The 17,037-nt window shown below is 44.8% G+C and overlaps 1 protein-coding gene across 2 annotated transcripts in view; it reads left to right on the top strand.

The window, feature by feature from the left end:
* CPVL (carboxypeptidase vitellogenic like) overlaps positions 1-17,037 on the top strand; it is a 96,377-nt gene that overhangs the window by 18,613 nt on the left and 60,727 nt on the right. For both annotated transcript variants that reach the window (XM_084897027.1, XM_084897028.1), the window contains exons 3-5: positions 2,003-2,121; positions 15,441-15,555; positions 16,691-16,749. In XM_084897027.1, coding sequence (XP_084753153.1) covers positions 2,003-2,121; positions 15,441-15,555; positions 16,691-16,749 — 293 coding nt within the window. The remainder of the gene's footprint in view (positions 1-2,002; positions 2,122-15,440; positions 15,556-16,690; positions 16,750-17,037) is intronic.

Genomic DNA, 17,037 nt, shown 5'->3' with positions numbered 1-17,037 from the left:
AGAGGTCTCTGATTTTCAGAAGAGTAACATCTTTGTGAGAAACACTTCAAAAGTGTTTTTTAAGTACAAACTTTTAGTTATTGAGGAAAAAAAACCATCGTGGGGATGTAATGTACAGCAGTTAGTTAATGATATGGTAGGGCGTGTTTGACAGTTGCTAAAAAAAAGTCCTCATGACAAGGAACAACATCGTACAGCTGTGTAGTGATGGATGTTAATGAGATTGACTGTGATGGTCATTTTGCAATATACACAAATGTCCAATCACCAGTTTGCACATCTGAAACTAATACCATGTTATATTTCCATTTGAAAAATGGCCCCCAAACAAGTGTTTTAATAGCTGCCCAACCCTGGAGGGTGACCTTTCTTTAAGCTAATGGACAGGCCAGCAAAGAAGGGGAGAGGGAAGCTTGTCTGCAGGAGGGAAGGATATGGCTGGGAAGAAGGCGTCAACCAATTATCTCCCTTTTCTTTTTTTCAAATCCATCTGTCTCCCTTTTTCTCTCTCTCCGTTGGGGAGGTAGGTCTCATTGGAAGAGGAGGAGCAGAGCTGGCGAGGTTGGATTAAGCAATCTTCGCTGGGGGACCTGGGCTGGGGCGGGCAGGGGAATGGTATGGATGTGTTTCCCTTTCAGGAGGCCGATCATTTGAAAAGGGAACCTGTGGCCCAGAGCAGTGGTGTCCTGGTGAAAGTTAACAGCCATCTCTGGGGCCGGGCCCTGATGGATTGCACTGATTCCCTGAGTGCACACGTTCTCACTGTGGCTGCTGCTCCCTATCAGGGCTGTCCCTGAATGCCCAGGAGGGAAGACATGCGAACCATCAGCACTGCGGGGCCTGAGGGCCCTGGGACCCACACTGGCAACTTTAGTCAGTGACTGTGTGAAGGATCAGGCTTCCTCTCTGATCCCATCCACTAACCAGTCTCAACTAATATGTCTCAAACTTAAATGGCTCTCCCTGAGTTGTTAGTTTTTATCGGGGACACTAGTTTTGCCACCACCACAGGACTCTCTTTACCTAGACTTCCCCTTCCACTTCCCCACGCTGCCTGTCACCTACTTTCTGTTCCTTCTCCACTCCTTTCCTAATCTCTGCTTCCCCTTCCACTCACCCCTTATGACTAACTCGCCAGTGAGAGGCAGAGGGGAGGGTGGGAGAGGTTTAAACCTCAGCTTCCCTTGACTAGCTGTGTTACCTTGGGCAAGTCACTTAACCTGTCTGTGCTTGTGTTCTGTCACCTGGCAAGTGAGGATCATAATTATACCTGCCACTCAATGTACAGTGACCTTTCCAGTGTTAGCTCCTATCAGTATTATCTCCTCCTGGGCGGCCTTAGCTATATGAACTCTTCCTCCTTCCCTTCCTCCCCCACTGTCCTTGCCCCTTTGCTGCCATAAGACCTCTGCCCTCTACAACTGTCCCATCGACTTAGTTGGCTCCCTCTGAACAGCCACCAGGCCCACCTCAGTCTCAGTGTCTGCCTTTCCGCACCCTCCCAGCCATCCTCAGCCATCCCGCCACCACAGGCCTGGAAACGTCCCTTCGTGGCCGGGGCAGGCCTCGGCCTCCATGATGAGGGGAGTGTGCAGAATCCAGGCCTCCCAAGGCCGAGGGCTACTTGACTATGCTGTTCCTCTGGCATCAGGTGGCTTTCCTCTGCCCTGGCCCTCCAGGTACCCCTTGGCTTACTTACCTTCCTCAAGTGGAACTGAGATTAGGTGATTGTTCTTTTAATCAAAATCTTATCATCACTTGTAAATTATATTTGGGGATTAAAAAAAAAAATCTGAAAGATGTCACTGTCCTTGGCTAAATTGTGTATGTAGATGACCAGAGCATGCTATGATTGCCTGCTGTGAGCTCCCTTCTGCCCACCCTCTTAGTCTCTCTGATCACTGCCTCCTAGACTTGACCCCTGGGAGGAGCCGGTCCAGGTGGAGGTGGCTAACCCTGTATCATCTCTCTCTAATCCTTGGGTAAATTTTTCTCTCACTAGGGAGACAATTGAGTGCGGTGGCTCCTTTCCCAGGACAGAATATGGAGAGCTACGCCGGCTTCCTCACTGTGAATAGCACTTACAACAGCAACCTTTTCTTCTGGTTCTTCCCAGCCCTGGTAAGCCTGCTCCAGCGCCCTAAGGGACCTGCCACTCCAGAGCGGCTGTGCTCCCTCCAGGGTAGAAATGTTAACCTACAACTCAACGAAGAGTTGTGGGCTTAAAAAAAAATTTTTTTTTTCCTTCTAAAAATAAGTGACTGTGTATGGTGTTCCTGTTTATGGGCAGGAAACAAATGTTTGCAGAGAGGTCCAGCTTTTAAGGTCCCGCAGCCTTATTAGGAACATTAATCCTGCCACCTCTTCCTGCCGCCGCCTTCTTCCTATCTCTTTGTTGTTTTGTTCTAAGAAATACCCGGGTAGTGGGAAGCCGAGGAGGATAAGGAGTGGGGAGACTCCTGAAGTTCACAGGTAATGCATACAAGCATGGCTGACTGTGGTTGATTGTGGTCTTGGATGGTTGTCTTCTCTGTGGGTTTTGCTAGGCCAGTGATGGGCAAACTGTGAGCCCATGCTGGGTAAATTTTTCTCGCGAGCCACATGTTGCTCTTTGGCCCCTTGAGTGTGGCTCTTCCACAAAATACCACATGCAGGCACGCAAGTACAGTGGGTTGAAACTTCGTGGCCCATGCGCAGAAGTCGGTTTTCGGCTCTCCAAAGAAATTTCAATCGTTGTACTGTTGATATTTGGCTCTGTTGACTAATGAGTTTGCCGACCACTATGCTAGGCCAATTAATATTCCTACCCTCACTCCTTCGTGACTTCAGTACCCATGAATTCAGCAGTACTCTGTGAAGACACAGGAGAAGAAACTAAACCCATCTACTCTGGACCTCTGGGGGAGGGGTGGCAGATTGTGGTAATATAGGTTGGCTTTCTGGACAAGGGGGCCACACACCCTCTCAAGTCCATAATAGACACAGGTAGGTATATCCTTGTACTTTACCAATTCTAATAAGCTTACTTCAAGGTCACATAGTCCTTCAGCATAAACAAATCACGTTAGGCTTCTGGGCGCTGTTGGGGGTATTGGTAGAGGTGCTGAGATGCATAAATGAATGCTATCCCACTGCAGGGTAATTTTCTATTTTTATTTTCCAAATTGGATTTGCTTTAGAAGCCAGAGAAAACAATGAAAAAGCTGTCCCTATGGAGGATCGTATTTACATTTGCATATGATTTGCATATAGCAGTGCTGCATGTATAATTACTGGGTAAATTGCTTAATCCAGGGTGGTTTTCAAATTAAATTGCTTCTATTGGTATTGTTGGGTTGTATTTTTAAAATATATTTTATTGATTTTTAAAGAGAGAGGAAGGGGGAGACATAGAGAGGTAGAAACATCAATGAGAGAGAAACATCATCCAACAGCTGCCTCTGGCATGCCCACTTCTGTGTATTGAGCCCAGAACCTGGGCATGCGCCCTGGCCAGGATTCAAACCAAAATATCTTGGTTCCTGAGTCAACACTCAATCACTGAGTCACACCGGCATTTTCTAGACTTCTCATTTCTGCTTTCCCAATCATGGCTTCTGATGGAATTCACAACCTAATTGTGGGTCGGGGGAGGCATGTAAGAAATGGTGAAGAATCCTAGACACTTTTTGGGAGTCCTTTGGCTGTCATCTACTCTGGAAAGTCTTTCTTGGACCCTAGAGAGTTCTGTATCTCTTCCTTGGAGTCACCATAGAGTGAGGCAGGTGAGGAACCTAGAGCACAAGTTCTAAGGAGGGATTGTACAGGTACAAGCTGGTTGTCCTCCAGATTCCTGCTGGTCCATCCCATTGGTGGAACCAAACTGGAACCCAGAGGGAGAGGAAGTTTGTCCATAGAGGTCTGCCTTCCAGGCCACAGAGCAGAGAATAGACCTTCAAAGTAAATCAGGAAAACATGCAAATACCCAGCACATCTATCTTAGGGAGAATTGATAGAGATTAAGCCTAGAAATATGAACTAATCTAACAGGTGGAAATTATCCATGTGTTCTTGGAAGTCTCTTATTAAACTTTACACTTTTTAGAAGCCATAATGCACAATCGTGTTTTAATATCACATTTGTTAATATAATTAAGCACAGACATTTATCATGTCTTCCATTTGTCTTCTATTGCTGCTGTACAAATGGTCACAAACGTGGTGGCTTACACAGCACACATGCGTCATTTCACAGTTCGGGAGGCCAGCAGTCTGACAGTTCTCACTGGGCTAAAATCAAGGTGTTGGCAGGGCTGTGGTGCTTCTGGAGGCTCCGGGGAGAGTCTGTTTGCTTGCCTCTTGCAGTTTCTGGAAGCTGCCTGCTGCCTGCTTTGGTAGGTTGAGGCCTCACATGTGTTGCTCTGGCTGACTCCACAGTCACTTTGCCTTCTCCGACTCTTGTCTTTTGCCTCCTTCTGCTACACTGAAGGACCTTTCTGATTACACTGTGCCCACCTGGGTAATCCCAGGAACTCTCCCTATTTGCAAGTCAGTTGACCAACTACTTTGATTCCATCTGCAATGGTTATTCCCCTTGGCCATGGGGTGAATGGGTTTGGGGGATTAGGGTGTGGATATCTTTGGTGATATCTCAGTCTTCTTTGTAAAGTGAATGCTTGAAAAGTTTGCCTAGATTAGTGGCTCTCAATGTGTTCTCAATGATTCCCACACTTTATTGTATTTGAGAATTATCTCCAAATCCCCTCCTGCCCATCCCCATAACCCCCAACGATTGTGACCTAAACTTGAGAGAATTAACAGGCAGAATATGCTTGAGAAATCATCACTCTAGCCTATGGACCTTCCCCCTGTGTTCAGTGATCCTGACCCCAAAGTGGCTCATACTTCTTTTCTCCAGAAACTTCTAGAGCAGGCAAACCCAGATACAGGTGGCACTGTCCCCTGAATTCCCCCAGGGATGAGGGCTGGAATGAGGGACTGAGGAGGCAAGTGCAGCCTGTGGGGATCAGGTCCCCTAATCCTGCTTGGTTTTCCTCTGAAGCCTGTTGGTCCTCGGCCTCCATTGCACTTCCTGTGTTCCCACCCCCACCCTCACCCCCACCTCCACCCCAGCCCTGGCCCCAGAAACCTCATTCCTTACTTCCTCTTCTGCTTTGTGGCTGCTTTTGATACCAGGAAGTTCCTCAATGACTTCTGCATAGTGAGTCTTCTCTAATAACGATCCTGATTTGTGAAAACGGGAATTAATTAAATTAACGGTGGGAGAAGTGATCTTTTGTCTTGAAAACAAAACAAAGACCCAGTCTTATCTTTCTTAGGTTGCCTCTTGGGTCACCTCTTAGGTCTTAGGGCGACCAGCTTTGTCTACAGTGCAGGTGCCACAGGGGGTGGGAAAGCTGGTTAGGAACGTGGGCTTAGGTCCTGCACCCTCTCCTGGTTGCGAGACTGAGCTCTGAAACCCCCGCCCCCTGCATGACACAATGGCTGAGCTGTTGGGATTCCTCCCTTAATTAAATGAAGACCTAGCTGTGCATCTCCTGACCAGATTCTGTTTTGGGGGATCAGTCATGTAGCCCTAAACACGTTCAAGATGATCCCAGAGTACAAAAGGCACAAGGCATTGCCATGCCTGGAAGGAAGACACAGAAGCATAGTGTCCTATTGGACACAATATACCAAGCTTCAGGGGAGAGGCAGAGATGAAAAGACAGTGTCGCTGACCGCTATCACCTCAAGGCATCCAGGATAGATTGTTCCAAGACCTCCTGAGGGGCGGGGGGCAGGGAGGATCCACCTGCAGAGCCTCTTCTCTGAGGCCCCAGAGCAACCATTCCAGCCCAGTCAGTTGGGTTATAAATTATGGAACCGGCCAGTTTGGGTGAAGGAGATAAAGCATACGGGAAGGAAAAACAGCGGTCACCCAGATGGGGGAAGAGTTCCTTTTATTTGGCAGAAATATTAATCCATTGCCTGTCTCGGGGAAGCAGCTGATATTGTCATCAAGAGAGAAATGACCCCTTAGAAAAACTGGAGGTAGAGAAAATAAGAGATCCAGGAAGGATGCCACATTTGTAATATCCTCCGAGTCATTTTTTTGGGCTGCTGTTTCTCAAATTAGTTTTGTTTTCCTGTTATTTCTGCGAGACTCCCCTGTTATTGTATACAAATCAGGTCATAATGGAATCTAGGACTGGAAATTGGTGTGCAGTGGGGATGCACTCTGCAAGCGAAATGAATAGGCATTTTGCATGGGGAAAAAGTATAATGAAGCCAATAAAAAATGTAACAATTATGATGGCTGTTGTTAATTGAACATTGACCCTGTGCTGAACGCTGTGCATTTTTAAAAATTTAATCCTTTCAAGAACCACCCGAGGAAGGAATTATTATCCTCATTTTGTAGATGAAGAGGTTACAGAGACTAAATAATTAGTCTCCTATTGCCCAACAAGAAGTTGGCAGAACTGGAATTTAAAACTAGATCTGGGACAGAGGGATCTTTGCTCTTGATGGTCACGCAGTGATCCTGAGAAAACCAAACCAGAAGACACTTGAGTTAGTCAAGCAGGCATAAAATCTTGACTCCACTCCTTGGGCCAAATATGACCTTGGGCACATTTTTTTTTTTTTAAAAAAAACTTCTTTGAGCATTGGTTGTTTTGTTTGTTATGTTTAAAAATGAAGACCAAAATACCTCCTTGACAATGGTTTTGAGACCAATGAGATAATGTTGGAAAGCCCTTACATTGGTGCCTGATTCATAGTAAGTAAAGTTGCTGTTGTTACAATTTTATTATTATCATCATTATCTTTATTACTTTTCTCATTATTAGCACAATTTGGGAGGTTAAAGGAGACAAACCCCCATATGGGAGGATGTGGGACCTCCACCAACCTGGGATGAAGTTCTTCTAGACCAAGTGGAGCTTTCAAGAGAAAGCAGCCCTGGCTGATAATTTGATTGCAACCTCATGAAAGACCCTGAGCCAGAGCTGTCCAGTCAGATACCCCCTGAATTCCTAACCCACAGAAAACAGGAGAGATAATAAGTGATTATTGTCTTAAGCACTAAGTTCTGGAGACATGTTACACAGCATTAGATACTAATACAGCCTCTTGTCTTTTGGGCTGTGACTGGACATCTTGGAACAACTAGAACTTCCAGAGTGGTGACTGCCAGTATTTTGTTACTGTTTTTGGTTTGTTTGTTTGTTGTTGTTTTTTTTTTTTTTTTTTTTTTTTTTTTGCTTCTCAGATTCAATTCTCCTCTCTTGCCTGCTCTTATGATAATAGAACTTGAAACACTGTCTTATGCAGCGAACATGATATGAAGCTTCGTCAGCAGAGGGTGCTGGAGGGACATTGCAGGAGGAGGTTGGCATCTCTTCCTGTTCCCTTGTCCATTGTTCTGCCTTCCCTTCACCCTGCTGCCTAGTTTGTCAGCAGTATGTGTGTGGGGACATTCAGTGGCACTCTGCCTGAGCTGGGGACCCAGACCACGAAGACACCCAGCAGGCACACAGTCCTGGCTATGGTCCCCTCAACATGGACACCATTCATCTCAGGCCTTGCCCATGAGCAGGCTTCCTACAACCCAGCTCTCTCTGCAGCCATCTCACCAGCCTTGACCACCTATACCCCAAGGGTGGCTTCCCACAGCCCTCCCATCATTGGTACCATGCACTCCAGGTGGTGTGTCACCCTTCAAGTAACTGGGCTCCGAATATTCTGACTTCCTTTGCACCTCCAACCCCGCCAGCCACAGCCCACTGCCTCTGGAGGCTTTTCCTATTTGTCCAGGATTGTTGGAAGCTTTGGGCCAGGCCCCCTAGTGAACTTCTCAGCCCCCACTTCTTGGGAAGAACCCCATTCACACTTTATGGGCTTGTCCATCCATGGGTGCTCTTCCTGAACCCAGGTTGTTTTTAGAATTCACTTTACATGTTTATGGTTATTCTCCCATTATAATGAATACGTTTTATATTAAATGTTTCCTATTCCCCAGTATTTGGCCAACACTGAGGATGTAGCTCCACACGCTTGCTCATGGCTGATGCAGGCCAGAGCAAACACTGGAAATTGTAACAGAATTGTAACATTGAAGGTCAACCTTTCCAGGTAAAATAAATAATAATACTTTTTTTTTAAAGGAAAATATTTTAAATTTATTTATTTACTTATTTATTTATTTATTTCAGAGAGAAAGGGAGAGGGAGAATGAGTTAGAAACATCAGTAAAAAGAGAGGATTATTGATTGGCTGCTTCCTGCATACCTACACTGGGGATGGAGCCACAACGTAGGTATATGCCTTGACAGAGAATTGAACCATGACCTCCTGGTTCATAGGTCAATGCTCAACCACTAAGCCATGCCAGCCAGGCCAAAGAAAGGAAAAATTTTAACATTAAAGTTACTGTGGTTTCTATCGTTTGGTTGGATCCTAATTTCAGATAGTCTCCCGATTCTAAATCTTTCTTTCCTTCCTGGAGACACCAAGGGCAAAAAGTGTTGTCTGGTTTAAGGAACCAGGACTTGAAACCAGGATCAAGGGCAGCCAGTCTTTCTGTCTCAGCCCTATTCTGCCCAAGATCACAGGGTCACCCATCTGTGCTTCATTCTTCTCTCTTGGCAGATCAACATGTGTTGCTTTTCCAGGTGTTTGGGAGAAGATGGCTACTCTAGAGTTTCTGAGTTTACCTGTTTCAATCAACAAAAATCAATTACCACTTCTCCTAGGGACAGAATGTGATTGGTCCGGTTTGGGTCAGGTGTTCTTTCTTGAGCCAGTTAGCTGAGGCTGAGGGAGTTGGGCCATGTGACATAACATGGGCAATGGGCCCTCTCTACTGGAAATGCGGAGTTACTTTTTAGAGAAGGGGTTGTGGGCTGAACAGATCTCTCAAAATATGTCTTAACCATAGATGGCTATGAAACCAGTAGCCACACAGCAAAGATTTGGAAGTCACGGACATTAGTTTTCTCTGACCTGTCACCATCTTCTCTTTGCTGTGTATGTAGGGCATCAGGAATTTGGAAGAATAGAAGGTAGGTGAGACAAAACAGGAAGAAAGTAGCTAAAATGATGTTATAGCTCATTCCATTCATAGATACATTTGAACTGTGCAGAAACCTATGTGTGTATGATCCCCTTTGAGAAATGAAAACTTAAGAGAGAAAGAAAGCAACTCTTTCAGCCATTTCTTTCTCTTTTTAAAAAAATATATTTTATTGATTTTTTACAGAGAGGAAAGAGGGATAGTTAGAAACATTGATGAGAGAGAATCATTGATCAGCTGCCTCTTGCAAACCCCCCACTGGGGATGTGCCCGCAACCAAGGTACATGCCCTTGACAGGAATAGAACATGGACCTTTCAGTCCACAGATCGATGCTCTATCCACTGACCAAACTGGGTTCGGCCAGCCATTTCCTTCTTTGCATCTTTGCATCTTTGCATCAAGTAGGGAAAGTCAGGCCTTTCCCTCCCCCCTGCCCCTTTCCTTCTAAAGTCCAACTTTCTGACAAGAAACACAAACAGAAGACATAACTACCTCGCAAAGGAATGAGAGGTGAGTAGAAAGATTAGGAAGGAGAAAGATGGGAAGGGTTCTAGTGTGGTCTGAGCTGGCTCAGATAAATGAGACAATTCAAAACTTGACAAGAACAAGTGGGTGCTTGAATGATGTAAGGAGGCTCAAAACAGAAAAAAAAAATGAATAAGTTAATTTTCCATCTGATAGTACACTGGCAACCATCATAAGAAAGGAAGATTTTGTGAGTGGTTAACACCAACCACTATCAGTAAAATTCCTCTGAAAAGCACAGAACATCTTAAGCAAGTGGCTAGTTATGCTGGCAGTGTGTGTGTGTGTGTGTGTGTGTGTGTGTGTGTGTAGAATTAAAATGCTATTAAGGTACCTAGTTAATGAACCAATAGCTTGAAATAAAAAGCTCTGCCCTGATAAACACTATTAGTGTAGCAGCTAAAGTATCATCTGAACTGGAATCTCTATGGCAAAATGGGAGTCCACTCAAACACACTTGGGGGGATTTCAAGACATTTGCTAGGGACACTAATGACTTCCATAAGATAGAGCATGTTACTTAAACCAAACAGATGATCCGCCTCTGCATATAGAAGTGCGAAGAGAGCCTTAATTAATTTACCAGTTGTGCTTCTCATCTTAAGCCGTACCATTGATCTTGGTCTGTTGGTGGTTTAGTTGCTGTTTTCTCTTATAAAGTGTGGTGTTCCTTGTTGGGGATGGGAAATAGGGGTTGGCTGGACTATATACCCAGCCCTGGGCATTGGCAGCAAATATTGCCCTAATATTTGCCGAGATACCCACGATTGCCTGGAGTCACTCCAATGAGTCCTCTGGGTAAATACAGTCATGGTACCTGAGAGTGCTGAAATTGACAAGTCTTTAGTCGACACCCTCCCCCACACCCCAGGGTATGAACGTACTGCCTCAGTGGTATGTGTAAGGCCTGAATAGAAGGTTATCTTTACCATGTTACATAGAAGAGGCTTGGGGGATGGACCAGGAGACGGGTATGGCTTGATAGGGGGCGGGGTGGAAGGAAGACTCAGAGTATCAGGGGATGCTATCCATAGGGGACAAGTCCAATGGGGCAAGAGGATTGGTACTAGTTTAGCTCCACTATGCTCGCTTAGAGGCCAGGAGAAAGGAAAAAACTCCCAGTTTCTAAGAATCTCTTTATACACAGAATGTTCAACCAAATAAATGAGTTTTACTTTCTTCAAATGGCAACCTGTAAAGACATCAGGACAATGGAATGCGCTGATGTGAGAAATTGTGGAATATTCTCCTTTGGGGATTTAATAAAAAAAAGGAAAACAAACAAACGAACAAACAAACAAAAAACTGGAATAGATAACCTGCCTCTGGGTTGTTCATTCTGGAGCCAACTCAGAGGAAAGCGTGCACAAGTTCAAGTTGGCCACCAGGGGTCACCAGAGAATTGAAGAGGGCTTCTGAGGCAAAGGCATAATTTATTGTTCATTAACAAGAAATGCTGGTTTGTGGGACCCACAGGCCCATACTCTTCAGTTGCAAGAGAGACTTCTCACTTAATTATGTAGAATTCTCTTTATATTTGGAATTTATTTGTCCCTTTTTTTATTCATCAGCACTTGCTAGACTACTCTAACCTATTTGTCCTTAAGAGAGATTTGATTTGATTTTTAATTAAATATATAAATGCTTATCAGTAGGGGGTTACTCATCTTTTAGACCAAGTGTTAAGCTATCACCAGAGGCATTCTTTAAGTATTCACTATCCTGTCCCTCCATTGCTCTCCAGTAGCACCCATTTATTTACTTCTTTACACTCCACCTCACCAGAAAAATTAATCAGATCCAACGTTTAGATAAGTATGCCAGGCACTGCTGTGAGTGCTGTGCATATGTTCATTAGTTGAATCTGCACCATAACCATATTACAATAGATAAACATTCTTGGTCTTCTTATTTTTAAGCAGAGGACACTGAGAAACAGAGAAGTTAAGCAACTTGCCCAAGGACACACAGCTGTAAAATCGTGTATTTGGAATTCAAACCTTGGCGGTCTGGTGTCAAAATCCATGCTCTTAATCATTCAGTATATGACCTGTCCACGAGTGGGAACGGGTCTCCATCCTCAGCTCTAGAGCAAGGCCTATAGATAGTCTGTGGTATAGGTTTAATGAATTAATACATTGTCATAACTTCAGTGTCATATTCCTCAGCTAGATGATGATATGCACTGACATGAAGAAATTTTCACAGCAGGCTGATAAATGAATACAGCAAATACAGAGTATTATTTATAGCCTGATACTATTTTTGAATAAAATATTATATAGCATACATAATTATCTATCAGAAAAATGTGAAAGACTAAACATCCGATGATCATCTCTAGGAAACTTTCGTATACCCTATTTGAATAAAGATTATTATGAATAAGTGCTTTCTTTGTAATATAAAATGTTTTAAGTAAAAGTTTTAAAACTTTTGGCAAAAATCAATGCCCTATCTCTCTTGGCTTCACACACTCTTGAATCAAGGCTTCAAACAATAAATATTTTTAGCCTTAAATTTTGTAAAAAACTGTGAATGAATTAAAGCAGTTTCTTACTTCATTTGACCATAAGCTCTGCAATGTATTTATGTTCAGCATGTTTTCATTCCCTTTTATTCTTGCCTAATTGCTGGGTGGAGAGTGCGAGAAGGGCTGCATTCTCCCGATGGAGCGCTAAGTATATCCCCTTAGAATTGTCACCTAATAACTCTGTGCCATTCTTGTGGAATAATTATTTTATATGTTATTATATTACAATGTCGCACGGTATTTAAAAAGTCTACATACTGTGATAACCCTAACTCAGGTTTCTAGCATTGACCTTGTAAATCTTTATCTTCCAGCATCTGACTTTCGCATGTCATTCCAGCTAAGGGCAGTATTAGTTCACAGGTTGGTTGGCCTGTCAGGGAAGGAAGATGTGTGCATGGAGTTTCTTTTTAAACGGGCTTATTCAAGGGTGGTTTAGCTCCTTCACCTCCTTCAGGAAAGTAAATTCGAGGAGCAAGGGCGGCTGAGGTGAGAGGTGTGCAAGCAGGTCTCTTAGTGTGTAAGCATCCCAAGAATGCAGTGACCTGGCCTTCCGAGTTGCGTAATAAAGATGTTTGGCACCAAGGTGCTCGGCTTGACTTTGTAGTGTGGCCTCTCAGGATCAGGCTATTTTTCTGAGAGTGGGAGCTCCCTCATTGTGCCAGGCCACAGGAAGGGACATGAAAGGCTGGGAGGATAGGGTGGAGACCAGATGGCCCGGGGCATGCAAGAGGGCAACCCCCCACCCCGCCATGGTCCAGCCAGATTCTCAGCCCTGCCTGCACATGGCCATGAGGGAACTTTAAAAAGACTGATGTCTGCTCACCCCGTACCAATTGATTTGGAAGCTCTGGGATTTGGGCCTGGGCAGTAGTTTTTTGTTTGATTGTTTGGGCTTGTGTGTTTTAAAGCTCTCTAGGTTATTTTAATGGGAACCGAGGTTGAGAACCAGGGGTTCGCGTGTAGCACACCAAGGTTTCTAGAAGCTCAGGTGCCTGTTGGGGAGGAAGGAAGGAAGGAAGGAAGGAAGGAAGGAAGGAAGGAAGGAAGGAAGAAAGGAAGGAAGGAAGGAAGGAAAAAAGGAAGGAAGGGAGGAAGGAAGAGTGTGTGTGGGTTGAGGTGGGGTGCTGGATGTCCACTGGATGGGTGGGCTCACCTCCTGGGGGCTAGAACTCATTCCACTCAGATCCTATTGTTTCTCCCCAACTAGTATCTTCTACGGTAGGGGTGTCGAACTCAATCAGAGAAGGGGCCAAAATCTAAAATCCAGCCTAAATCGCGGGCCGAATGGTTTACTGAACAGTCATAAACTGACAATGTCATAAACTGACAGCGGAGTGCAGTGATGATAGCGCGGTGCGGGCCACATTGCAAGGCCTGGCGGGCTGGATTTGGCCCGCGGGCCTTGTGTTTGACACATGTGTTCTATGGCATGAACACAAGTGGAAGGTGGTCCTGGTGAGTGGTATTGAATAGCAGCTTTGAGGATCTGAGCGGAGATAAAAATCACTTCTTCAAACAAAATACACACAGTTGGAGCTGGCTGTATTTATTCAGCACCGGAGAGTTTAGAGTGTGGTGCCAATATGTATTTTTTCATCGGGGCCGTGGACAAGCCTATGAGCTGGGCTTTATCACCATTGGATGGATGGAAACTGAGGGCCAGGAGCCTCCCCCCCCCCAAAAAAAAAAAACCCACAGCTATTATGTGGTCAAGGTGACCAGAACTTGTCTGGCTCTCAGTTCCAGGGCTCACTCTGCTTCCCTGCAGCAGCTTTGAAAGGCTGTCTTTGATTTTATTATTATTTTTTTAAATATATTTTATTGAATTTTTACAGAGAGGAAGAGAGGGATAGAAAGTTAGAAACATCGATGAGAGAGAATCATCGATCAGCTGCCTTTTGCACGCCCCCTATTGGAGAATAGGGGGTACATGCCCTTGACCGGAATCGAATCTGGGACCTTTCAGTCTGCAGGCCAACGCTCTATCCACTGAGCCAAACCGGTTTCAGCGGCTGTCTTTGATTTTAATTTTTCTTACTTCAACGTATATACACTAAGTCCTTCATTCACTTGAATTTCTTATGTACATTCACGACACTTGAGGCAAGAGGACTAAGTAGTAAAAAATTAATTAGAGAAAATGTCGGCCAAAGGAGCAAGGAAAAGCACCAAATCACCCCCTTCTACTCTCTCCTGTAGACATGGTTTACCTTAAAAGCATCTATAACTTCTTCATATTTATCCATTATAACAATAGCTAACATTTGCAGAACCCATGCTATATGCCCCCCACTGGGCTTCCTGAAAATAAAAGTATTTAGTCCTCCCAATAACTAAATGACATAGGTACTATGATTGAGTCCCATTTTACAGGTGGAGAAACTGAGATCCAGAGAGCTTAGGTAACCTGCCTGAAGTCACGCAGCTTGTGGATAGCAAAGCCCAGATTTGAATCCAGTTTAGGGCAAGAGCTCACAGACTTATCCTTTATACTGTGCTGACTCTTGGAACTATAGCCTGCCCCTTTGACTCTGGACTCCTACCATTTTTACCTATTTCTTTAGTGATAATCACCGATTGTGGTTATCACTAAATTAAATGGGATACTATTTATAAAGTATAGGAGGGGCTCCAGAGCACAGGTGTGGGCTGAATGAAAGAACTAAGGACTCCTCTGTCATTGAGAGTGATGACATTGACACTGCTGCAACATCCCAACCCCGCCAGGGACCTTTTCTTATTTCCGTCTTCAGCATCTCCTCCATTCACCCGTCTGATGTACAGGGTTTTGTTACTGTTTGCATGGGCTGAATGCTTCTCAGTTTCCTTGTGTTGAATGAAATTGCTGTGTCCCTGGGGACACCTTCTGAGTGAATAAAATCAGAAAGGCCAGTGAAGGAGGCAAACGGTCATTGAGAACGATGGATTCTTTGTGCCTCTTTGGGACTATGTTGGTCAAATGGAAGAGTCCCTGGAAAGCTTAGACAGCTGAAAAGCTGTAACCATGTCCCAGACAGTGTGCTGAGTACCTAGGGACATACAAAGGCACGGCTTCTGTATTCATCGGGTTTTCTGACTATGACTATTGGTGAGAACTCAGACAATGGCATAAGATAGACCCCAGGATATGAGGCAAACACTATTTCAAAACTACGAAAGAGGGGGATTACTTTGCTTGTGGTGGAGAGGGTCACTGGGTGTGGGGTGTCTTCATGAGGTGCAATCCAGACTGGGAAGACAGAAGATTTGCCTGAATTTGCTTATGCGTATTGCACCGTCTCATTGCTCTGTGTGGTCACTGGCCTCTCTGTCCCTCCAGGTAGATCCAGAGAACGCTCCAGTGGTTCTCTGGCTGCAGGGCGGGCCGGGAGGCTCATCCATGTTTGGACTCTTTGTGGAACATGGACCTTTTTTTGTCACAAAAAACTTGACCCGTAAGTATTGCTTGGACCCTGTTTTCCTATGGAGAATTCTTCATCTGAACCTTATATCTGCTCCAGGAGTAATTTAGAGTGTGCACTGAACCCCTAGGAAGAACTTAACAGTTCCAGATTATAAAAACATTGTCTGCCCAAGAAGGAGGGGCCAGCAGGGTGAGCCTCCCGGCTGGGCTGCTTTCTCCCTTGAAATTTGGGTGAAAGGTTCTCAGCTATTTTCTTGCAGTCTGCTGCTAACTTGAGCAATCTGGGCCTATGAAAACAGGTGGTATTTATTACCACTTGGGCAAGCTCTTTTGCATGGTCCTAATGGGTGGAATTATATCCCTAATTATTCATAGGAATTGAACACTGTGCACTTCAGTCACGTAAGTGATTGGATATCTTGGAAGCAGGATACTGTGGGTGGGGACTGGAATGAAGGAAGGAGTGGAGGAGGAGCCACTTTGGCTGTAACCCAGGATAGCCTCCATCTATTTTGGGGGCTGGGGTGTGGGAGGGGGGTGTTTACTTTTCCTGGGTTAGAAGCTGGAGGGTGACCCAGCTTGTGACTCAGCAGAAAAGTGTATGCCAACTCTGTTGAGGTTGCTCTCTTAGGCGTTAGGTGGGAGGAAGAGGATTGGGAGGATGGAACATGAGGATGATCCCTTGGATTGAAGAGACGGGTATACCGGATAGTTGGTTGATGCGAGTTCTACACAAACCAAGTAGTATAGGGGTTTGTTTTATTTCAGAGAGGAAGGGAGAGGGAGAGAGAGAAACATTGATCGGCTGCCTCCCCCATGTCCCCTATTGGGAATTGAGCCCACAACCCAATCATGTGCCCTGACTGGAAGTCGAACTGTGACCTCCTGATTTGTAGGTTGATGTTCAACTCCTGAGTCACACCAGCTGGTCAGTTGCAAAGAGTTTTGTTTCCAAATTGCCTCTTAGATGTAGAGACCCTCTGGGTCGGGGAAAGTAAGGGAGAAGAGAGCAGAAAGGGCTGGTGTCCATTCCACTGTGAGAAGACAAAGCAGTTGGAGGGGCGCCATGTTGACATGGTGGGGACAGGTAGGCATGTTGGGCTCTGGACCTTTGGTAGGATGTTCGGTTAACGACCGATTCGCTAACCTCTTCTCTTTTTCCCCAGTGCGCGCCCGAGACTTTCCTTGGACCAACACCCTGTCCATGCTCTACATTGATAATCCAGTGAGTACAGGTGGCCCATGACAGGGCAATGAAGGCCTCTCATCTTTGTCCTTTTGATTCAGTACATTTAAGAAATAGGGGGAAAGGGAAATAGAGATTTAGTTTTGTTCTTTTTAAAGAAAAATTTAATATATTAAAACTTATTTTTTAGATGTAGTTTTTCTCATGGATTATTACATCCAAGTTTGGGGATTTTGCATGGTGTTTTCTCTCCATCCGTCAGTCTTATGGAATGCCCTGTTCATTGAATGACATCATCCAGGTTGAGGGATTCGTTTCTTTCCACTG

The sequence above is a fragment of the Pipistrellus hanaki genome (genome assembly GCF_964339955.1).
Source record: "Pipistrellus hanaki genome assembly, chromosome: 10".
Classification (NCBI taxonomy): domain Eukaryota; kingdom Metazoa; phylum Chordata; class Mammalia; order Chiroptera; family Vespertilionidae; genus Pipistrellus; species Pipistrellus hanaki.
The sequence above is the reverse complement of the archived record's forward strand: the minus strand, read 5'-3'. Positions and strand labels throughout refer to the sequence as shown.